This window comes from Myotis myotis, unplaced genomic scaffold, assembly GCF_014108235.1.
Source record: "Myotis myotis isolate mMyoMyo1 unplaced genomic scaffold, mMyoMyo1.p scaffold_m19_p_12, whole genome shotgun sequence".
NCBI classification, from domain to species: domain Eukaryota; kingdom Metazoa; phylum Chordata; class Mammalia; order Chiroptera; family Vespertilionidae; genus Myotis; species Myotis myotis.
Genome location: NW_023416316.1, coordinates 30,548,953 through 30,573,799, shown reverse-complemented (window position 1 = coordinate 30,573,799; position 24,847 = coordinate 30,548,953). Strand labels below are relative to the sequence as shown.

General features: G+C 42.7%; 2 protein-coding genes across 4 annotated transcripts in view; both read right to left on the bottom strand.

The window, feature by feature from the left end:
• The window catches only part of GOLM1 (golgi membrane protein 1), a 51,628-nt gene extending 50,359 nt beyond the window's left edge, over positions 1-1,269 (bottom strand). The window contains exon 1 of one of the 3 annotated variants that reach the window (XM_036330657.1): positions 963-1,269. The gene's annotated coding sequence lies outside the window, so the exon portion shown is untranslated. The remainder of the gene's footprint in view (positions 1-962) is intronic. The other 2 variants (XM_036330656.1, XM_036330655.1) reach the window with 2 other exon arrangements.
• Positions 1,270-12,457: 11,188 nt separating this feature from the next.
• On the bottom strand, positions 12,458-22,904 carry CUNH9orf153 (chromosome unknown C9orf153 homolog). The gene is made up of 5 exons (XM_036329108.1): positions 22,768-22,904; positions 20,028-20,155; positions 18,613-18,704; positions 17,125-17,596; positions 12,458-13,564 (listed from the first exon to the last, which is right to left on the bottom strand). Exons 3-5 carry the CDS (start codon positions 18,676-18,678, stop codon positions 13,341-13,343), a joined length of 762 nt encoding a protein of 253 aa, XP_036185001.1. The 5' UTR covers positions 18,679-18,704; positions 20,028-20,155; positions 22,768-22,904; the 3' UTR covers positions 12,458-13,340.
• Positions 22,905-24,847: the final 1,943 nt, after the last annotated feature.

Genomic DNA, 24,847 nt, shown 5'->3' with positions numbered 1-24,847 from the left:
TAATCCGCCCCTAGGAATGTCCCTCAACACTGGCATAATTTCAGGCTGCCGGCCCTCGGAGACCCCAACCAGACAAAGGAAATCTCGGAACGTCGAAAGACGCACAAGTTGAAGGCACCGTTAGACATGGGGCATCTGCAAATGGCTAGCAGCATCACGGCATTCCGAATGTAATAATGATTCCTAAGATCCGCTAAAAAGAACATTTATCAAAATAGATTATTTCCCCCATTTTGCTTTACCAAAGATAAAACAACACACACATTAAGAACATTAAGCAGGGTGTACATATAAAGGGTATATAAACCCCGAAGACCCTCGTCAGAGCAGAGCTAAAGTTCTGTGGAGCCGTCACATGCCAACGGTGGGGAAGGCAGGGGGGGGGGGCCTGGCGCCCCCAACACGGGCTCCGCACGGGCTCCGGCGGCGCGGTCCGAGGCCCCGGCCACCTGCCAGGGCACGACCGCCGCCAACGTGGGCGCCCGCGGCGGGTGGGGAGGCGGAGGGAGGACGGGGAGGAGAGGCGCGGCGCCAGCCCTCCCTCCTGCCCTCGCGCCCGTCACGCCCGCGAGACCCGCACCCGCGCGGCTCCGGGGGACGCACGCTTTGGGCTTTGGATGCTGACGCGCGTGATCCAGCGAAGAACAAAAACAAAGGCCCGCACCGTCCCCGCCTGGCCTCCGCACGGGCGGGCAACCCTCGCACGGCCCCTGGGCGCCGGGGACGGGGTCCGGCGGGTCCCGACAGCCCCGAGGCGAAGGCTGCGGAGCGGGGAGGTGCGGAGCAGGGCCCAGCCGACGCCGGGAGCAGGCTGCCGCCGGGGCGCGAGCCGGGCGGTGTCTTCCGGGACCCGCACCGAGTCCCTGGGACCGAAGCCCGGGCCGAGGAGGGACGGAGAGAAGGAAGCAGCCAGGGCGCCGGGTGGCGAAGGGCGCGCCGGGCAACGCGCGCCGGACACTCACCTCCTGCCGCGGCTCGGGCGGCCGCTCGGCGCTGCAAGCCCGGCTCCCCGGTCCCCCGGCCGCTCTCCCGCCGCCGCCGCCGCCGCCGCCCCGCGCTCCGCCCGCTCCGCGCCGCGCGCCTCCGGCCTCCGCAGCGGCGAGTCCCCGCCCCGGCAGCGCCCGCGGCGCGGGGGGAGGCGGCGCCTGGAGCGCACAGAGGCCAGGCCGGGGCCGCGCCCGGACGCCGGCCCCACGGTGCGCGCGCCCGAGCCGCGGCCGCCCCTCGGCCGGAGCCGGGGAACCCGCGCAGCGCCCCTCCCAGCCGCCCGGCCGCCGCCCCTTCTCTCCCTCCGGACGCGGCCTCGACTGCAAATCTGAGCGGTGCCGGCGCTTCTTTGGGGGGCGGGGCGGTGGGACGCGGCGGCGGAGCAAAGGGAGCTGGAGAGTCCGTTCCTCCCACGCCCCCTGGACTCCAGGGAATTTTCCGGAAAGCAGAGCCAGCCCCGCCCGGCGCCGCGCACCTTGCCACACTCCGGTCTCCTCGGTGGTCCAGCCCTCACTGCTCGGAGTAGAGGAGCCAGTGAAAAGTACATGTTTGGTGCCCTGACCGGTTTGGCTCAGTGGATAGAGCATCGGCCTGAGGAGTGAGGGGTCCCGGGTTCGATTCTGGTCAAGGGCATGTACCTTGGTTTCGGGCACATCCCCAGTGGGAGGTGTGCAGGAGGCAGCTGATCGATGTTTCTAACTCTCTATCCCTCTCCCTTTCTCTCTGTAAAAAATCAAAATATATATAAAAAAATAAGTACATGTTTGGGGGGAAGGGGGGGGGTTGTTTTGTTTTTTTAATTCCACAACCATTCTGGGTTGGCCATAGTCTCCGCTTGACAGTTAACTCGCAAACCTAATTGTTGGAGCTGTGGCACCCCGACTTCTTGCGAGAGCTGCAATGAAGGTTCCTGGGCGCGCGGCAGTTTGGAAAGCACTGTCAGGTCGTATGTGGAGGCCACAAAACGAATGTCCTCTGGGGTTCCTACACTAGAAAATTCTACAGCAGCGGTTCTCCCCCCTGACCGCACGGGGCAGAGTTGGCATGATCTGGGAGCTTTTACAATATTCAGGCGCTAGGGTCCCGCCGCTGGAGTTGTGAGTCCAAATATTGATATTTGTGCTTGTTTTAAAGCTTCCCAGGTACTTCTAACAGATGGCCAGACCGAGAAACGTTCTCCCAGAATTATCACTTGGGGGACCTACCTAGCTCTGCTGTCTGGGAAAGGAACCCTTCCTCTCACCCCTCCCCAATCCCAACATGAACAAGGACATACACAAACTCCCAAGGGAATGCTTACAGCCCAAATGGTTTTCAACCCGAACAAAGTCTCAGCTTGAAGAAGGTGACCAAGGTAACCTCACACCTCCTGACCCTGGGTCTCCTTCACTGCCAGAAAAGACCTTTATGAGCCAAAATCTCCTAACTGAATTATGAGCGGACGATCATGACCCCTCTAAAGTCACGTTTTACTGTATTCCAAAGTGAATTGCTCACTGTTAGACTGCCACCTGCTCAGACCAAATGTTCAAAAGCCGAGGGTGTGTGGGACAGCAGCTTTGGCGTGTCCAAGGACTGGACGTGTACCACTTTGATCTTCTCCTGACCTTAGGTGTCCATGTCCAGGTGTGGGGACAGATGCAGTAAACTTCCTTAATGGCTGAGGGCAGGATTGGGGGGATGAAGGGACATTGGTGGGATAAGGACACATTTGTAATATCTTATTCAATAAAGGAGAAAAAATAAAAATAAAAACTTCCTTGATGGCTCCTTTTGGCTCTCTTAGATTGGTAGCCCACAACTTCACCTCATTGGCCTCTAAGTAGGTCTCCATTTATCTGCAACTAATTAGTCAGCAATGACTCAGCCAGTGATTATTTTTATGGAACACGTCCGTATGTCTGAGTCTGAGGGCAGCTGGCTGAATTAACTACATCTTCACTGAGGGGGAATCAGTCCTTTTCAAGTTTCATGAGAACCTTTATGACAGAATTTGGAATTTTTAAGATGCAGTTATATCTAAACATATATCATATACACTGAGAGGCCAGGTTATTATGACCACCTGACGTTTGTAAGCAAATTAGCTATAATTTTGCACTAAAGTTGCTAGAGGGCCAGACCATTATAAACAGGGAAGCAGGTTGTTTACCACGACAGTAGAAGTGATTTTTTTTCTGAAGATATGGGTAAACAACGGGATTTGACAGCCTTTGAACGTGGAATATATATACTGTATATGTAACATATAAATACAATATATATTGCATACATAAATATTGGATTTACATTCCTTACAATGTTTTCTATTTCCTCAAGGCTTCTTAACCACAGTATTTAGCCTATTCAGTTGCTGGCCCTAAAGACTCAACTGGACATATTTTGATTAGATGATGTACCAGGGGCTGTGGTGGTTGGTGGCAGTGGGCAGCCATGATTTGCCTGTTCAGTATCCTTTCCCTCACTTGCTAATTGCACCTGCTTTTCAAACAGGAACCTCCCCCCTACTCTCCAAGGGATGCAGCCTTGTTAGGATTGTCAATCAAAGGGGTGTCCTCTCCAGCTCAAGGGAGGGGGAGGGGGAGAAGGCACTTTGTATTAGTTTTTCATTTGCTGCCCCAACAGTTTATCACAATCAGTCAAAACCACGCCATTTTGTAAGTCAATCTCACTGGGCTGCATTCCTTTCTGGAATCTCTAGGGATGACCCATTTCCTTGTCTTTTAGGACCTCAAGAGGCTGCCTGCATTTCTCAGCTCTGACGCCCTCCGCAGTCGGCAGCATCTTTCTCAGCCTGCTTCTACAGTCACATCACTCACATCCAGCTGGGCCGGGTTCTCCACTTCTAAGGACCCTGTGGTTATATTGGTCCCACCCAAATAATTCAAGATAATTTCCCCACCTCAAGGTCCTTAATTTCCTCAAAACTGTAAAGGCCCTTTTGCCATGGAAGGTAGCGTTCGAAAGTTCCAGGGATTAAGGCGTGAATGTCTTGGAGGGCCATGTTTCAGCCTCCCACAGACCCCCAACCCCGGCTGGTCCTTTACTCTGTTTCTGGAATGAGCAAAGGGATGACCAAGAACTGAAAGAATTGATGTGCACCTACCTCCATAATGGATCCCTAGACCTGCAGGGCTGGCTCCTGCTTGACGCTTCAATTTATCCTTCAATCCTTAGAAGTTCCCCATAGCCTAGAACTTGCTAGGATTAAATGTAAGACATCATAGGACAGCATCAGTGCGGTATCAGAACACACGGTTTCCGACAACAGACACAACCTCTCTCATCTTAAGTAAGGAAAAGGGAAATTGAGTAGACAGATGTCAGTGTCTCACAGAATCAATGGTGAGAATTAGTGTCATTATATTGATTGATTTCCAATCCATTTGGGAAAACCTAGGCAGCAGAAAACACTGCAAAAGTGATACAGCAGGAAGAGTGGGTGTAGTTTATCTGCCACACTCTGCAGCAGCTTTAAGAAACAGGGCCTTCAACCCATCCTTTGTAACCCTGGCCCAAGATACAAATTGCCAGGAAGGAGCTTCTAACTGGAGGAATTTGATTCCTCCCTGGTACTAGAAGGGACAGCCCCTCCGGTTTCTCTAGTGGGATGTGGCCACTAATTTTCATCAAAGCAGGAACCCTAGGACTTTCCCCCAAGGAGGCAGGATGCTGGCAAATGTCCCCCCACAAATATCCTAAGAGAAATTCAAAGAGCTATGGGGGAGACAGAAGTCATATCTGTTTAGGAAAATCAGGAAAGGCTATATGGAAAGTGGGTATAGAACAGGGCTGTCATATAGAAATAGAATTCAAGCCATTTATGTAATTAAAAATGTTCTAGTAGCCACATTAAAAATAGCAAAAGGAAACAGGTGAAAATCAGTTTAATGTATTTTATTTAACTCACTATATCCAGTGTATTATCATTTCAACATGTAATTAATATAATAAAATGTTAGTGAAATATTTTACATGAAATAAAGTGTTTAATGGAAAAATTTACAGTTTCAGTTATTTTAATTTAAATTAAATATGTGTCTTTAACCAATCTCTATGCTTACATGTATTTTCATATTGTTGGGAAGGTATCTTCAGAGTATGTACATTCTAAGAGATTTGAGACTTTCATACTTATTGCCAAGTTGCCCTCCAGAAAGCTATCCTAAGTAATAATTCCCCTTCTACTGCTCTAGACCATATCATCCTTTTTAAAAATAAAAATGAACGTATTGACTTTAATGCAGTAGTTCTCAACCTTCCTAACGCCGCGACCCTTTAATACAGTTCCTCATGTTGTGGTGACCCCCAATGTCATTGTTACAAATTGAACATAATTAAAGCATAGTGATTAATCACAAAAACAATATGTAATTATATATGTGTTTTCCTATGGTCTTAGGCGACCCCTGTGAAAGGGTCGTTCGACCCCCAAAGAGGTCGAGAGACAGGTTGAGAACCGCTGCTTTAATGGAATGGTCGCTTGGTAGTAGTATCCTCTTAGTTATAGTGAGGGGGGAAATATAAGTGAATAAAATGTTGTCCATCTCCTAGTGTATTTGTTTGAATAAGCAGCAAAGCTGTCTGAATACAGCCCGCTGGTGTGGTTCAGTGGTTGAGTGTTGACCCATGGCGGTCATGGTTCCATTCCAGGTCAGGGCACATGCCCTAGCTGTGGGCTCAATCCCCAGTAGGGGGCGTGCAGGAGACAGCCAATCAATGATTCTCATAATTGATGTTTCTCTCTCTCCCTCTCCCTTCCTCTCTTTGAAATAAATAAAAACGTAGTTTTAAAAAAGCTGTCTTAATATAGGATCTCAAGTGAGATAAGTTGAGGTCAGGCTTTATAAATGGTAAAACTCTAAACAAATAATCATCATCCTTACTACTGCTTAGAGCCCACAAAGGCATGCTGTCAGGGATCAATAAGAGCCTGCTCATTAAGGATGGGGGTGGTGCGGATCTAAATAAGTTACCACATCCTAAGTATAAAGCCCAATATATCAGGTTGTTCTGTGTTTTTAAAGCCTCCAGACCTAGTTCAGCACAAAAGTTTTGTGTTATCTTCCTTTTTTCCTTTCTGCCTTTGATCCATGTGTATTCCAAATGCTTTAATTAGTGTCACCAAAAGGTCTGGTTTATCATTACCCTATGCCTCCGGTGACATGATAAATAATTCCCTTTCTCAAGACCACAATGTCTATTTCTATTTTCAGACATGACAGTAATTAGATCATTTGTCTTGATTTTGGACCTGGTAAGACCTCAGCAGTTGCTTTTTAATTGTCCCATTTCCCCTTACTCATCATTTCTTAATAGGAAGCCACACAAATTCAAAACTAGTATGCTTCTTATCATCATGCAATTGTATCATTCAAGCGTTAATTTTCTCAAAGTAATTTTGCAGATTACTATATTTTTATTATCTCATAATCCTGATTATGTTACATACTCTTTTAATGAAACTGTGTATCCATGTGCATCTGCAACCCCTAATCTTATTTTTTTAATCTGATTTAGGTTGATTTTATTACCATTCTGGAAACAGATACAAATTAGAGGAAAACTAGAAGCAAAATTGGCACAACAGATTCTCAGTTTCATGATGCATCAAATTTGGAGGCAATTTATCATAAGTGGGAAAAGTTCAAGAGCCCTTAAAGAGATATAATTTTATCTTAAGGTTTAGAACAAAGAAAACTCATCTGTTAAGTAGAATTGAGTTCATGGGACCCATTTTCAATAGTGAAACACATGGATTATTCAGGGATTGATTTAAAAATTTTTACTTTCCAAAATAATTCGACACATGAGTCATTGTATCTGCCACGATGAGGTCAGTGGCCACATTTGGAACTCTCTGTGGGCACTTCAAAGAGCTGCAAAAATTTTATCTTCTCTGAAAAATTTCTGGGAAAATGATTGTGAGGAGAGAAAATGTGTGGTGTAGTGAAGAGGAAAGGTATAGTTCCATAGAGATACTCTCATTCATTCAGTAAATATGTAGGATTATTTTATTCATTCATTATTCATTCCACACAAAAAATCGTTGAGTATTTATTGTGTCAAGAAATATTCTACATAATAAACAAAACAGACTCATAGAGAGTGGGCTGGTGGTTGCCAGAGGGAGGGACATTGGGGGGCTGGGTGATAAAGGTAAAGGAATTAAGAAGTACTGATTGATAGTTACAAAATAGTCACGAGATGTAAAGCACAGCATGGGGAATATACTCAGTAATCCGCAATAACTGTGTATAGTGCCGGGTGGGTACTGGAAATATCGGGAGAACATTTTGTAAAGCATATGGTTATCTAACCACTATACTGTACACCTGAAACCATACAAAATAATATTAAAAGTCAACTGTAATTGAAAAATAAAAAGTATGCCCTGGCTGGTTTGGCTTAATGAATAAAGCATTGGCCTGCAGACTGAAGGGTCCCAGGTTCGATTCCGGTCGGGGGCACGTGCCCGGGTTGTGGGCTCCATTCCCACTGGGGGGCGTGCAGGAGGCAGCCAGTCGATGATTCTCATCATTGATGTTTCTATCTCTCTCTCCCTCTCCCTTCCTCTCTGAAATCAATAAAAAATATATATATATATTTAAAAAAGAAAGAAAATGAAAAACCAACACCATTTTTTAAAAAGATGCATTCTAGGCACTGGAGATAGAATGACAAACAGAACGACAAGATTCCTAGTGGGGAAAACAGACCCATAGGGGCTGAGAAGGTAAGTGAAAAAGGGGATGGCAGTGGACAATTATGTCTTCTGGATGAATAAAACTTTTATGATTAATAAGCAATCCTCTATTTCTAATGATGCTTCTTTTTTTAAGTTGGCTTTGTCTGATAGTAGTATAGATATAACAACTTTATTTCAGTTACTGTTTAGAAGATACATCTTTTTCCATCTTTGCACCTTCAACCTTTTTCGTTATTATACTTAGCTTATGTTTCTTGTAAGCAGCATGCCACTGAAATTATTTTTATACAGATTGACACTCTTTGGCTTTTAATAGAAGTATTTATTCCATTCAAATTTAAATTAATTATTGCTATATCAATATCTAATATCTTCCTATTTACTGTTTTTCCCACCTGAACTATATTATTTTTTCTTTACTTTCTTGTCTACTTTGGATTGATTAAATATTTTTTATTCCTTTTCCCTCCTCTATTTGCTTGTTAATTATACATTATCTTCCTGTTCTTTTAGTGCATACCCTACATACTACAGCAAACGTCCTCAACTTACTATAAACCAATGTCTATTAGTCCACTCTATCTTAAGACCCTCTCACTCCATTTAACTCCATCCAACTTATGTGCTATTGCTTTCATGTACTTTAATTCTAGAGAGAGAGACACATCCCCTAACATTTACAGAACTCAGAGAAGGAGTACAAATGGAGGCCCACACATGGTATATCTAAATAGTTAAAAGTATAAATCAAACCAACAAATCACTGAATTAAATGTGTGCTATTCACCAATAATTCTTCATGACAATTTGGAAGGCCAAATTTAAATTTAAGTTAAAATTTAGAACTCTTCTGCCAGTGACCCAAATGTTTGTCAATAGCAGAATAGATACAGAAGTCAGGCTATTTTTATATAATTGAATACTAAACAGCAATGAGGATAAATAACTATTGCTACATATATAACATCAATGCATCTCACAAACATAATGCTGACTGAAGCCAGATCAAAAGGATCCATGCAGTATGTGTACATTTGTATAAAAGAGTGCAAAAAAAGACTAAACCAACCTGTGGTCAGTACTGGTTACAGGAGGGTAAAAATGTAGGAAAGTGCAAGAGAGGGGCTTGCTGGCAGTGTTCTATTTCATGACCTGGGTGTGGTTCCATGGGTATGTTCAGTTTGTTATAATTCATCAAGCTTATGATTTTCTGTATGATATTATACTTAAAAAACAAGTTTACTAAAAACAAAACAAACACCAATGAATCCACAATGCTACTTTTTTTTTAATCTTTAAATTCTTTATTAGTTAAGGAATTACAAATGTGTCCTCATTCCCCCCCATTAACCCCCATCCTCTCCCCCCCGCTACCCCCCCCCCCTACTCATGCTCCCATCCCCCTGTTGTCCATGTCCATTGGTTTGGCTTATATGCACGCATACAAGTCCTTTGGTTGATCTCTTCCCCTTACCCCCACGCTCCCCTACTTTCCCTCTGGGGATTGACAGTCTGATTGCTGTTTCTCTGTCTTTGGATCTGTCCCTGTACATCAGTCTATGTTGTTCTCTATAGTCCACAAATGAGATCATGTGGTATTTATCTTTCTCTGACTGGCTTATTTCACTTAGCATAATGCTCTCCAGTTCCATCCAAGCAGCTTGGATGGAACCACAATGCTACTTTTTTTTTTTTTTTAAATATATTTTATTGATTTTTCACAGAGAGGAAGGGAGAGAGATAGAGAGCCAGAAACATCGATGAGAGAGAAACATCGATCAGCTGCCTCCTGCACATCTCCCACTGGGGATGTGCCCGCAACCCAGGTACATGCCCTTGACCGGAATCGAACCTGGGACCTTTCAGTCCGCAGGCCAACGTTCTATCCACTGAGCCAAACCGGTTTCGGCCACAATGCTACTTTTAAAAGATAAAAAGAGCCCTGACCGGTTTGGCTCAGTGGATAGAGCTTTGGCCTGCAGACTGAAGGGTCCCGGGTTCGATTCCGGTCAGGGGCATGTACCTTGGTTGCGGGCTCATCCCCGGTGCGGGGTGTGCAGGAGGCAGCTGATCGAAGGCTCACCTCTTTTTGAAAAGCATTATGTTTGTATCTCATCGATGTTTCTAGCTCTCTATCCCTCTCCCTTCCTCTCTGTGAAAAAATCAATAAAATATATTTTTTTAAAAAAAAAGATAAAAAGAGAAAGACTTCTTTGTCCATCCTTGAAAGAGACTAGAACATCAACTCCTTAATCTGAAAAATGGCAACTAAAGAGGGAATCCTAAGCAATAAAATTAGAAAATCATAGTGAGTAAACCCTAATGAAAATACCTGATCCAGGCAAAGATGATTGTGCTAGTTACCTATCGCTTTAAAACAGATCACCCCAAAGTGTAGCAGCTTAAAACAGCAAATATTTATTATCTCACAGTTTCTGTGGATGAGGAAGCTGGGTCTGGCCTAATGGGTGCTCTTGGTTCAGGGTCTCCCACAAGGTTGCAGTCAAGGTGTCAGCAGTCATCTCAAGGCTTATAGGAGGAGGGTCGGCTCCCAAGTTCATTCATGTGGTTGTTAGCAGATTTCAGCTTGTTGCTGGCTATTTGCCAGAGCCATCAGTTACTTGACACATGGACATCTCCAAAAGGCATCTCTGAAGATGGCAGTCGGCTTCCTTAGGAGCTAGCAAGTGAGTGAGAGTAAAAGAAGGAATCCAAGATAGAATGCACATTTTTTTTTTTTTTTTGGTAGCTTACTCTTGAAGTAACATCCTATAACCAATGATGCATTCTTTTCATGGGAGTAAGTCATTAGTCTAGCCTACTCTCAGGGGGATACATGGGTGTATCCACTAGGAGGTGGGGATCACTGGGAGCCTCACAGAGGGTGCTACCATTTTCATCTTTGGATGAAAGCCATTAGATGAAAGGTTGGTGGGGAACTTTATAAAAAGGCACCAGGCTGTCACCACCTGAATGCACTCCTCAATCTTACAATCACTAAACTAGGGACAACCAGATATTATTTGCCTTCTATGGTGAGGCAACCTGAAGTACACAGCATCACCTAGTGAATTTATACTTTTCAAAAAGAGGTGAGCCTGAATATAATCAAGCCATAGCAACACATCCAATTCATAAGAAATATGGATGATAGAAGAATAAGTTAAATGACCCCCTGAGGTACAAATCTAGATTGTGGAAACTTCTACAGGACAATGGATCTATTTCTTCAGTAAGTCAATTGCATGAAAAAAGGTGAGGAATTGCTCTATATTAAAAAATCTTTGAGAGACCAAATGCAGTCCTAATCTTGCATGGATCCTGATTGAAACAGACAAACTGGAAAAAGATAGTTTTGAGACAACAAGGGGACTTCAAATATGGATAAATAGATGGTAGTAAGGAATTATCATTTTTCTTGGTATAATAATGGCAGTGTGGCTATGAAAGAAGATGCCGATACTTTCTGAGATGCACACCAAAGTATGTAAGGGTAATATCTTAGACCCGAAGCCTAAGATTTGCTTTAAAATAGTTCAGCATCGACAGCAAACACAACAATAGGAATAGATGAGATGAGTGTGGTAAAATCTTAAGTGTTGAATGTAGTTCAAACAGTTTCACAATAAAATAGGAAGAACAATGTCAGGACTAGATGATTTTATAACTGAGTTCTGGCTAGACTTTAAAGATCTAGCTTTAAAATATTTCTAATGTTATTTGAAAGGGTATGGCCTCAAATAAAAAGATGAAAACTCCCCAATTCATTTTATTTAATTAATTTTTTAATCCTCACCCGAGAATATTTTTCCATTGATTTTTAGGGAGAGTAGAAGAGAGAGGGAGAGACAGAGAGAAGCATCAATGTGAGAGAAACACATCAACTGGTTGCCTCCTGTATGAGCCCCAACCAGGGCCTGGGCCAGGTACATGCCCTTGGCCGGAATCAAACCTGGGACCCTTTGGTCTGCAGGCCAACATTTTATCCACTGAGTCAAACCGGCAAGGGCCCCAATTCATTTTATGAAGGTAGCACAACTTGTAAACCTTTTTTGGTGAAGTATAACATGCATGATAAAACTTTACAGTTGTTAAATGTATGGCTTGAGGAATTTTTGCACACTGAACATACCTGAGTAGATAGATTTTTCTTTAAATATATTTTATTGATTTTTTACAGAGAGGAAGGGAGAGAGACAGAGAGTTAGAAACATCGATGAGAGCGAAACATCAATCAGCTGCCTCCTGCACATCTCCCACTGGGGATGTGCCCGCAACCCAGGTAGATGCCCTTGACTGGAATCGAACCTGGGACCTTTCAGTCCGCAAGCCGATGCTCTATCCACTGAGCCAAACCGGTTTCGGCATGAGTAGATAGATTTTAAGAACCCAGACTATTGTGAGAACCCAGAAACCTCCCTCAGACCAATTGCTAGACAGTATCTTCTGCTGAGGACATCCACTATGCTGAAGCCAAAATCTGATTTTTAAAAGTGGTGCAAAAAAATGAACATCACAGAATAATTTCTTATATAGAGGTGAATTTTTAAAATATCTCTCTATATAAAAAGCTAATATGCAAAGTGTCCCCTTGGGAATTCGACCAGGAGACTGGGAGTTCGATTGCTCGCTATGACGTCCACTGACCACCAGGGGATGGCACAGAACAAAGGAAGACCTCAGCCGGCAGCCAGGAGGCCCCGATCAGCCCTGATTGCTGGCCATGGGCCCTACCCATGCATGAATTTTGTGCACTGGGCTTCTAGTTAGGAAATAGAATTTAGAAATATATTTTAATATTGACACAATCGCAATCACATATTATGAAGAATTTAATTGCTCACCCCTGTTACTTGCACTCCCTCTGGGTTCTTGCTAATGTATGTATTTGCTAGTAGTTTTTTCAGGAAGGGGCAGTAAACAGTTTTTGCTCTTCAATGTTTTAACAAGAATTTACTTTACTCTTAGTTTTTTTTAAAGAGAGTTGGCTGGCTAGTGAATTCCAGATCGCCAATTATTTCCCTCAGGATGTTGAGTATATAAAACCTTCACCTTCTGACTTCTGCTGTTAGTGAGAGTTTCACCATCATTTTGTCATTTGTTTGTCATCCATCTTCTCTCTTTTGTAGATTATATTTTCTTTTTTTTTTTTTGCTAAATGCTCTTCGGTTCTGCTACTGCATTTCTAAGTATAGATTTATTTTCTTGCTCATCACTCAGTGAGATTTTTCAATGCAAGTTTTCATGTGTTTCTTCATTTCTAGAAAACGATCAGTCATTTTTTTAAGTGTCATCTTTTCTCCATTCTCCTTATTTCCTTCTGCAATTTCCCTTGGATATATTTCTGAACTTCTCATTCTACTTAGACTCCATTACCCTCAACTTCTTTTATAACTTCCTCCTTTATCTTACTGTGCTGTGATCTGGAAACTTCTTTCTCAGTGCTTCCTGCCAACCCTAGAAGGTCAGCTTGGATCTTTTACTCCATATTTGTGGTTTAATTTTAGACCTTATGTGCACATCATATAGAATCAGGTCCCATGGTCCATTGGTGCATCTGCTTCTTAAATTTTTGTGTGTAAATTCAAAATTCTTAAAAGCAAAATCTGCATCCAAAATATTTTCAATAAACTATATATTTCACTTAAGAAGAAGTTAAATTTGGTGGAAAATCAATTTTGGGAAAAACGACCAAAGAACTACGAACTAGTGGGGGGAAAATAACACCAGGCATCTCCTTGCTCTTTACAAACCTCTTCTCACTGTTGTACTGTATTTTTGCAAATACATCTGAAGTTTTGCGTGTCCACTTTGTGATCCCTTTGTAATATTTCCACTCCAGATCCCTTAGGTCCATGAATTGTTTTTCTGAAAAGAACCAGATGTTCAAAGAATCACATGGTGTCATTTAACCTTCAGCGATTCAGAGGTGTTTCATGACAGAATAAACCTTTGATTAATTTGAGTCTCCTCCCTTCTTGTTGAAAGCCTTTTCTGAATCTGTATAAACTAAGGGGGAACCTATGGTGTCCACCTCATGTATTGGGTGGGTCTGGCTAGCAGGGCTGGAGAGGAACCTGCAGGGCCACAACAGGTAAAGTAAGTGTCTCATTTGGTGCTTGGAAATGAAGAATGTGCAAGTACAGAGACCTGCAGAGCACTGAGGTCAACAGGGGGCAGGAGCCTAACAAGTGGTGAAAACAAGGAGGAAGATTTAGCAGAAGTATATACATTGCTGGTGTCACTTCTTCCAAGATGCTGGTATAAGCCCTGAGTACAGTGTCTTAGCTAGAATTTGGCTCTTTTCCCTTCTCTTTCAGGACCTACCAGTGTGGACAGTGATTAGTAGTTGCAATTTTTTCAAGAACCCAGTGAACCACAACCAAGATATACTGCATATTCCCCTACTCAGCAGCCATTTCTCTTTCCCTTCCCTTCAATTCTTTTCATGACTAAATAAATTGTAAACTTGAAAAAAAAAAAAAAAAAAAAAAGCAAGGCCCAAGGAAGGGGCTTGAATGTAAAACCAGAGGCCAAAGAGCCAAGATGAGTTTGAGGAGTTTAAAGAGAATAATTGATACAACAAACAAGCAGGTCTATTTCTCGTGGGTAATTTTACCATCCTTCCTGTTTGGTGATATTTGAGAAGGTTACCTATGGCCCAGGTACCACCCCTGCCCCAATCAAACCTCCATCCTGGGAAGGGCCTGGGTTTCCCAGGGTTTACCTGGTGGGAAGTCTCTATCTCTATCTCTATCTCTATCTCTATCTCTATCTCTATCTCTATCTCTATCTCTATCTCTATCTATCTCTATCTATCTTTATACTAGAGGCCTGGTGCACAGATTCGTGCACTGGGGGTTCCCAAGGCCCAGCCTGAGCCCTCGCACAGTCCGGGACCCCTCGGGAGATGTCCACCTGCTGGCTTAGGCCCGATCCTGGGTATTAGGGCTAAGCTGGCAATCAGATATCTCTCTTGTAGTCCCAGACCCCTCGCTCCTTACCGCCCGCCTGGGTGCAGGTCCTGTGAGCCCAGCTTCTGGCTGAGCGGTGCTCACCCTGTGGGAGCACACTGACCACCAGGGGGAAGCTCCTGTGTCGAGCATCTGCCCCCTGGTGGTCAGTGCACATCATAGCGGCTGGTCGTTCTGCCGTTCAGTCAATTTGTATATTAGGGTTTTATTATATAGGATCCTGTTCATGCCTGCAGTGGGAGACTGGAGCCAGGGACTGTTCCTTGAGCCATGGTGTTCAACAGTCTGTCCCCAGGATCAGTTGCCAAATTTCAGGGAGTTTGACAAATCTTGGCAGGGTTGGCATAGCAAGAACTGATGATAGAAGAAAGGACAGGAAAGGAATATTTGGCAAAAGAAGGCCATAGAATTGATTATTTTGATTACTAAAGAGCTTTATGTTGTGATCTGTGGTAGACACTATAGGTTAGGTCACTCCAGACCCATTACAATCTTCTTCTGCCTTCCTCTACTATAGGGGATGGAAAGATCAGAATTCTATTCACCAGCCTTCCTTGAAGTAAGGGTTACTATTGGCACAGGTCTGGACAATGAAATGCAAGGAGAAGTCACCTTAGGATGTGTGTTCTGAGGAGCTTTGCTTCCTACTCAAAGAGGATCAAACTAGCCAAGGTGGGCCTTTGTCCCATCTCCCTCTTCCAGCCTGGAATGTGGTCATAGTTCCTGGAACGGAAGGAAGCATATCTTGGCCATGAAGACAAAAGCCATACAGAAAAAGATGGTGGAGCCTGAAGCCTCAATGACATCAAAACACTATTCCCACCCTTGTTTGCCCACCTCCAGACTTCTAATTACATAGGAAAAATAACCCCTATTTTTTGGTCACATTCCTAACCTATAGGGTTTAGCCTGAGCAAGAGTTGCTCATAAGCTAGGAGAAGAAAAATGGCAGCACCACTCCCTTTACCTCCTCTAGTGCTTGGTGCTAGTAAAGATATGTTCAGTACTATCCTTTGGTACCAGGAGTCTTAAAATTTTCCTGGACTGAGTAGACTTCAGGCACTAGCTGGCTGATGAAATGATAGTAATATTGGGCAATGTAGGACATTAAAAGGTGAAATGTTGCAATATCAAGTAAACCTAAGGAATTACTGGATATTTCTCATATGGATGCCTATCTGGCTTCGTGCATATTCCTTGAATAGACAGGACATGCCTCAGAAATTTTATAGCTAGGATCTCAAAAAATGAGGTCATGGAGGCAGAGAAGAGACTGAGTGAGTCAGAGTGTAGAAGGGCACATGAGAGACCTCCAGGGTTAGATAGACCACAGGCAATCCATGCATTAGGAAGGAAGGACAATTCAGCCCCTGTGGGTGGCAAAGCCATAAATGTTCAAGACCCATCAAACATCCAAAGTCTTCAGCACTTCTTCAGTAGGCTTTTTTGCCTGTTATTATTGATCCTAGCACTTTCCTGGCATTTTCCTCTCTGGTCCCAAACTTTAGCTGTGCAGTTTTGTGGATTATGTAGGCCATTCCACAATCGTCTTAATTTCTACTTCTGCCTGAAATCCAACACACTTGTATGATTCTATCAAAGGAATTTGAAACCTGTGTCAGGATATCAATGTAGGGAATGAGAGCAAAGATTCTTCCAGTATCTTGGACCAAATACTGTATTGGTCAGTGTGATTGGTCTACTCCCTTAACTTTGTTCCCATCTTTCCCACTACTTTTAATATAAAAGTTGTGATGTCATAATATTTGCTGTGCAAAGGGTTTTATCTTGGGTCAAGAAGCTATTTTAGAAAAGTTTGAATATTTTATATCATTAGTTTAATCTATTTTTTATAGCTACACAGAATAACAAAATATGACTTTCCTCAAATTACATAGGAAAAATGGAGACCTTAGGAATATTCTCTTCTCTTTATAACTTACCAACATATGTTTTATGACATATTATTGACTTTCTCTGTATGGTCTTTGGACTTTTATGGGTACTTACTTACTAAAGTATCAGAACTGGAGAGTTTCCTTCTCTTTGTAGAGATGTAGCAATAGGAAAGTATAAAGGTTCATGAAAAAATCTTAAAAAAAACAACCCTCAATTGAAGGAAAATCAAGATATTTAAGAACGATAAGTCATTATTCAGTAAATACTTGACTAACTTCATGAAACAATAAACAAATAGTTATGGGTGCTTTAGAGGTCAAGTTGTACTGGCTCATTTTAGAAAAGTAAGTTTAAATACACCTTTTTGGGAACGAGTCTGGGACTTGACCCTGGGATGTTTGCTAGAGCTCTGCATTTCCCACTGCTTTGACATGTAGCAGAGCACCAGAACGCTAATATTCCCATCGATCAATATTTGACACCTGCAACTCTAGAAATCTAGGTAAATTTTCTAGTAAGATTTCCACTCTTTTTCTCCCACCATGTTTAGAGTACCTGGTTCAATTATTGAGTATTCAGTAATTCTATCTTCAAATAAAAACTTGTCTGCCTTCACCTTGGAAATGCTTATCTTGGATAAATTTCTGGCACTTGAAAACTTCTTCTGTGTGCCTGAAAGGTCGGTTTCACTGAGGATAATCTCATAGGGAAAAGTGTGCAAGGGAGGAGGGATCCCATAGTAAGCAAGTCTCTCCTGGGATTTTTCCAGCCTGTCTACTTGAGAGGGTGAGCCGGTCAGTAAGCTGCGGTGTAGGAGTTCAGTCATTGATGGTGGCTTCTCCTTGTCTTTTCTAACCACAGATTGGGAATCTTCTCCCAAATCAGTTCTGCTAGTGGGTGCCATGGCATTCAGGGCTTGACTAAGTGTTCTTCGTGCTTCACTTGGTGAAATAGCAAAAGTTTTTAGGTGATTTGATTTTTTGCTCTCCTTATGAAAATTCTCAGCCAGTGCATATAATTCTGGCAGCTATGGGAAAAAAGTGGGAAGTCATGAGATTGATGAGTGGTGATTGCCTGGCAGATCCGCAAACCCTAAAACAAAGGGCATAACAAGTAACCATGCAAACAGAAGCATCTGTCTTTGGGAGATATTGTTGCCTAGCTAAGCCAAGGCAGTGGTGGCAATGCGGAACAGAGACTAGATGGACAAGTCTCAGATTCATTCCCCCAGAGAGGTAGTGTTTAGACACATCACTGAAAGGCTGCATTGCAAAATGAGCCTGGTTTCCAAAGTCTTTAAGATCTTTCCAACTCTACAATTCTGTGAGTTACCGTGGAGAGATGCAGCTGTAGGGGGGTTGCAAAGTCTGTTTTGGGTAAGGCTAGATTCCTTTGAAAGAAGAAAGGGAGCCAGATCATCTAGATATCAAAGCTTCATCCTGGTGACCGAGGGGCTTGGCATATTTAGGAACACTGTGCGGATGAAGCTGTAATTGACCCTTTTAACTGGAATATTTTACCAAAGCCAATGGTACATTTGTGGAGTGTTTGGGAAGAATTGTTGGCAGAAAAGACAATAAATGTCCCCTCAGAGTCCCCCTTCTCTATCTAAAATCCTGTATTAAAGGGATAAAATTTTATTTGCTAGAGCATTCTGCCTGCGAATCCCATTATTCCCAAGAAGTTTCTTAGGTCATTGAATTGGAAGGGCAAAAAGGCCAAAGTGAGAGCCCAAACGTGTGTCATTTAGCCCAGTGCAGTTTCCCTTCAATTCTAGTCAAGAGCAACAAATAGGAAGTGGGCTGAGTTGGTCAATGGCTCTTTCAAACGCATTACCATTAGCACAAACACAAGTCAGCACTCAGGATCCCCTGCCCACAGAGGAGCTGTATTTTGCTGTGCCAAGGAAGGCTAAGTCACAGAAGTGAAATGTTTGTGTTCTCTTTGCCCCCCACATGGCATGCCACTGAGTACTTAATAGTTCTTCTTATAATTCTCGAAAGCACAGTTTCCTGTGCATATTATAGCATTAGGGGGACATACCGAACACCTGGGAAACTCGGCCTCCACATCATCATTACTTGGATCAGTGTCGCTATTGGTGAACATTGTGCTGGGATTTTACTCTCTAATTCCTAAAAAATCAATATGAAGAAAGATGAAATGAAAGAGCAAAAGTCAGATAAAATACAAAGGGTAACACTTTTAAAAAAACACATATTTTTATTGATTTCAGAGAGCAAGGGAGAGGGGAGAGAGAGATAAAAACATCAATGATGAGAGAGAATCATTGATCAGCTGCCTCCTGTATGCCTCCTACTAGAGATCGAGCCTGCAATCCGAGCATGTGCCCTTGACCGGAATTGAACCCGGGACACTTCAGTCCGCAGGCCAAAGCTCTATCAGCTGAACCAAACCAGCTAGGCCAGGGAAGCACTTTTTAAATCTTCTAAACTTTGTAAGTGTGACACTTTAAATTTTATAGCATTACAATTTTTCTTTTGTTTTCTCCTAACTCCAGGTCTGCCAAATGAATCATGTTTCAATGAAATATTTTCTGTGAAACACTTCAAATTCTTATATGACATATATGTTCAGGCATTTATTACTAGTTCAAAGAATCCCATATAGATTTTTGTTTGTTTTACATATTTTTGATTTTCCAGATCATCTAAAGAAAAACTTACACTTCTTTACCCAAGAAAAGTATTTTTTTAATTGGAAAAAAACGCTAATAATAACAATAATTAATATTTTGAAATTATTTGCTTTGGGCCACAAATGATTGCAGGCATTTTACAGATGGAATTTTGTTTAATCCAGTGGTTCTCAACCTGTGGGTCGAGACCCCTTTGGGGGTCGAACGACCCTTTCACAGGGGTCGCCTAAGACCATCGGAAAACACATTTATAATTACATATTGTTTTTGTGGTTAATCACTATGCTTTATTTATGTTCAATTTGTAACAATGAAATTGGGGGTCACCACAACATGAGGAACTGTATTAAAGGGTTGCGGCATTAGGAAGGTTGAGAACCACTGGTGTGATCCCTTTTTGAGGGGTTAAAAATGGCCATAAAATCTATACAATTGGTCTCATCAATAAGTGGCAGCGAAGTCCTCTCCCACACTTGACTCTGGGCTGGTATTATGCTTGCCTTTACCTCTGTACTTGCTATTTTTTATATTCTCATAATCTAATCTTTAGTATAACAACATTGAGCTTCTACCTTGACTGATGAACCAAAATTGAAATCTTGAAGACAACAGTGAGTTCTTAATAATCAATTCTAATGCAGTTTTCACAGCCTTCATATTTATCCACCTTAACTCTTAACCTTTCATTTTGAAATTGATTTTTAAAAAGTATCTTCTCTAGTCTTTCCAAACTCATTGCAATGATTCTGATAAGAAGCCTAACTGACCTCATCTTTGAACTGCTACAAAGATCGCTTACCGGTTTTCTTGCCTGTATGTTGTTGTTGTTAGTAGTAGTAGTAACAGCAGCAGTAGTAGTAATCTATCCTAAATCACCTCTTTACTCAGCCATTCATTAGTTCATTCTTCAAACTTGGCTCTTTATTCCTTTTAGGATAAGATGTAAATTTCTTGACCAGACTTATAAAGACTATTCACAATTTGCTTCTAAACATTCCAAACATTTACAGATCCTATTTCTATGTCACCACAAGGCCACACATGTTCTCTCTGTTTCAGCCAGTGGGGGCAATTCATTTTTTTTCTGAAACTATCTTCTGTGCTCATATGCATTCTTCATCGCATCTGTGTTCACTCTGACCCCCCACTTAATCAAGCAGAATGTTTATTTAATCTCCCTTTTATGTCAGTCTAAGTAAGAACATAATAGAACTAAAGAGAAATGGGAATAAGCATAATGTTAATTAGCTATGGTGGCAAACAAAAGCAAAATTGGAACAGGAAATAGAAATAAGGTGGCTAGGAAAATAATGTTTTTTTAAAAAAATAAATGGTGTTGGGACAATTGGATATCTACGTGTAGAAGAGTGAAGTTTGACTCCTACCCTAATCCATACACAGATTAACTTAAAATGTATCCTAGACCACAATAGAAGAGTTAAAACTAAAAAAAACCCTCCTAGAACAGTGGTTCTCAACCTTCCTAATGCAGCGACCCTTTAATACAGTTCCTCATGTTGTGGTGACCCCCAATTTCATTGTTACAAATTGAACATAATTAAAGCATAGTGATTAATCACAAAACAATATGTAATTATATATGTGTTTTCTGATGGTCTTAGGCGACCCCTGTGAAAGGATCGTTCGACCCCCAAAGGGGTCGCGACCCACAGGTTGAGAACCGCTGTCCTAGAAGAAAACATAGGAATAAACTTTCATGATCTGGCTTAGGCAAGGATTTTTTGGATATACATCCGAAAACAGAAGCAAAAAGAATAAATACATAAACTGGGTTTCACCAAATTAAACTTCTGTGCTTTAAAGGACACCATGAAGAAAGTGAAAATGACAATACACGGAATGGGAGAAAATATTTACAGGCCATATATCTGACAAGGGACTCGTATTCAAACAGACAAAGGACACTTACAGCTCGACAGTAAAAATACAAATAAATACGTTTAAAAATGGGCAAAGGGTTTGAATAGAGATTTCGCCAAGAAGATACACAAATGGCCAATAAAACATGAAAAGGTGCTCAACACCATTAGCTATCATGAAAATGCAAATTTAAGCAACAGGGGGGTATCATTCCACTCTCCCTAGGATGGCTACAATAAAAACAGATTAATAATGTTTGTTGGCAAGGATCTAGAGAAATTGGTACCTTCATACATTACTAGTGGGAATAAAATATGGTGCAGTGACTTTGAAAAACAGTTTGGCAAGTCCTCAAAATGTCAAACACAGAGCTGCCATATAACCAGAGGATTCATTCCAAGGTATATATCTAAGAGAAATCACATGTCTACACAAAAACGTGTACATGACTGTTCATAGCAGCACTATTCATAACAGCCAAAAGGTGAAAACAACCCTGGTGCCTATCACCCGATGAATACTATTCAGTGATAAGAAATGAAGTATGTTGCAATATGATAAATCTTGGAAATTTATGCTAAGTAAAAGAAGCCATCCACAAAAGGCCAGATATTGTACGATTCCATTTATATGAAATATATAGGATTGGCAAGTCTATAGAGAGAGAAAGTAGATTAGTAGCTGCCAGGATCTGGGTGCATAAAGGAATGGGGAATGACTGCTAATTGTATGGGTTTCTTTTGGGAGTGATACAAAGGTCCTAAAATTGACTGTGCTGATGGTTAGTGGGTTGAACTATATATTTTGAGTGGGTGAGTTTTATGGTATATAAATTATTTCTCAATAAAAATGTTTAAAATGATTTATAGCTATCATTTAGAAAATGATAGCTATAAAGGTTGGGCTAAGGAGATATAACATTTCAATTGGATATCCCAAAGAGGAGAAAAACAAATTCCTGGAAAACATTTAAAATTAAAATTCAAGATTTTCCTGGAATTAAAGATTTTAATTTCTATATTGAAAGATCACACTCTCCATGGTTTCAGATATCCCTGGCCAACAGTAGTCCAAAAATAGTAAACGGAAAATTCCAGAAATAAACAACTCATGTGCTAAACTGCGTGCTGTTCTGAGTAGCGTGAAGAAACCTTGCGCTCTTCTGCTTGTCCCCATACGCTGGTCCTGGGGAAGGAGAGAGGAAGCTCTCTAGTATTTTTCCATCTCCTCCTCATTTGGATGCTCCTATTTTCCAAGGCTGTACGCTCTCAAGGCTGGATGTAGGGAGGAGGAGGAGAAAGGATGCCAGGCGTGGGGAGAGCAGAGCCAAGCCAGGGCCATGCATCTGTGGGAACGTGGTATGGAAGGAAGAAGGCACAGGAATGCAGGGAGAAGGCAGGGCTGTTAGTGGAGAAGGCCCCAAAGGAAGAGGGAGATTGTACAGGCACAGTCCTGACCAGCTGGGTCCAGCTTTCTGGGACCTACTGGAAGGAATGATGGTCTCCCAGCCACCATCTCATCTCTTGGCTCTGGCCTTTCCTGTCTCTCTCTCCAACTGCCCACTTCACCCCACCTCTCCTTGCCAAGCCCATACTGGCTTCCTTTTCACTTTTCGTGCTTTTCACTTCATTACGCCCACTATTCATCACTGCACTTACCACATGCTTAATAATCATCTGCTTATGTGGCCATCTCCTTCACGAATCTGTGTGCCTGGGAGCAGGGGCTGGGTTCCACCCATCCAGTAGCCTCATGGTCTAGGAGGGATCAGCTTCCTAGTGCTTAGTAAGTTTTGAGTAAATGAGTACCTGTCCATTGTGACATACGAACATCCTCAAAGTCACATAAACAGCTGTGTAACACTAAGGCCAGGGGATTATCTTCCTGCATGAGGGTAATGGGTAGAGAAAGTGGAGGATGGAAAGGTAATTTTTAAAAAAGTGAACATTAAATAGCCCAGCCAACATAGCTCAGTGATTGAGCGTCAATCTCTGAACCAGGAGGTCATGGTTCAATTCCTAGTCAGGGCACATGCCTGGATTGCAGGCTTGATCCTCAGTGTGAGGTGTGCAGGAAGCAGCTGATTAATGATTCTCTCTCATCATTGATGTTTCTGTCCCTCTTTCCCTCTCCCTCCCTATCTCTGGAATCAATAAAAATGTATTTTAAAAAACGAACATTAAATAGCTGAATTGTGAATATAATTTCTAATTCAGGTAGGTGTTTCTTCTATAGATAGGGGCAAGATGCAAAGGAGAAATTGAGGCAATTAGTCAGGAAGCAGACCTGTGCTCCCTGCATCTGCCCAGATGAACCCTTTGGGAGTGGACGGGGGTGGTGGGGGGCTGCACGGCCATGCTGACTCTCCAGGAGCCCAGCAGCCGTGCTCTGCACCATGCCCGGCTCTTAAATGGCTCCCCTTTGGAGGATTTTGTGGCAATCATGAAAAACTTCGCCAAAACAACCGCCTTAGGTGGCCGGTCAAAAGAAGGGCCATGCAAGACTTTCCTCTTCTTTTGTATCACTGAGGTGTCAAACGTAGTCTTTCAATTTGAAAACACTCTGGTTCAAAAGCATTGGGATAAAAATGACTGGTGGAACCGCCAAGTCGCCTGGCTCCTCAGGCTCAAGCAGTGGTGGCCGAATGGGGACCCCAGCCACCCAGGAAGCTAGTAAATGGAAATGGGGTCCCCGATATGTTTAGTATTTCAGAACACCTAAAGGAGATCAGCACTTAGAACTATAGCCGCCCGGTCCTGGCCTTTGAGTTGTCATCTCGGGATGGCAACCTGGGTATCTCATGCTGGTCAGAAAGCCTGAACACCACGAGGGCACAAATGGTCACTTCATACTGTCAGGCTCTTCCAGAGGCAAATTCTTTACAACCCTGGCACTCAGAGAGCAGAGCAGCAGCATGGGCTGCAGCATGGGCTGCCTGGGTGTGCACACCCCCGCCCAGAGCCCTGGAATCAGGGATGTGGGAACAGGATCCCCAGTGACTTACACCTTAAAGCTGGAGAAGTGGGTACTTCACAGTGATTCATTTGAGAGTTACTCGTTCCTGGAAGTAAAACCATGAAGTAACCTACGAAGGCCATTAACCATAAAAATAAAAATAAGGGTTGTAAGCTGGGTACAGCACTCTTGCCTTGGGGAATGTTGGATCCCAAGTCACCATTAGTAAGAATCCTGACTAAGCCTTCAACCAGGATTTCGCAGGGGAGCCAGGGAGGAAGTTGACCTCATCGCCTTACAGTTAACCCCCAACATGGGCTGAGCATCTCAAAGGAAGCAGAGGGCAGGGCAGACCTCCAGCCTGGCTCTCCCTGAGGTCTGGTGTGGTCCACCCAGGCTCCTCCTCCTCAATTAAGGCAGGTTTCTCTACACAGGAAGTCTCTCATCAGCGACTAAGAGAATATACTTTCTCTGTACGATAGTTTTTGTAGTACTGTAGTCATTGTAAAGAAATGCAACAAATTTCCCCCCAGATTTTAATATGGGACAATAACTCCGTAATTGTGTGGAGACTCATTTCCGTAAACTCTCTAATTGTGTGGAGACTCTTGCTTTGATGGACAATCTATGGGTAAACTACAATGTATCTAAGCTGGACGCTTTACTGTGTGTGCTCTTAACTCAGTGGTTCTCAACCTTGGCTGCACATTAGAATCACCTGGGAATCTTTTTAAAATCCTGATTTCTGGGCCTCATCCTCCGGAAATTCTGTTTCTTTGTTGT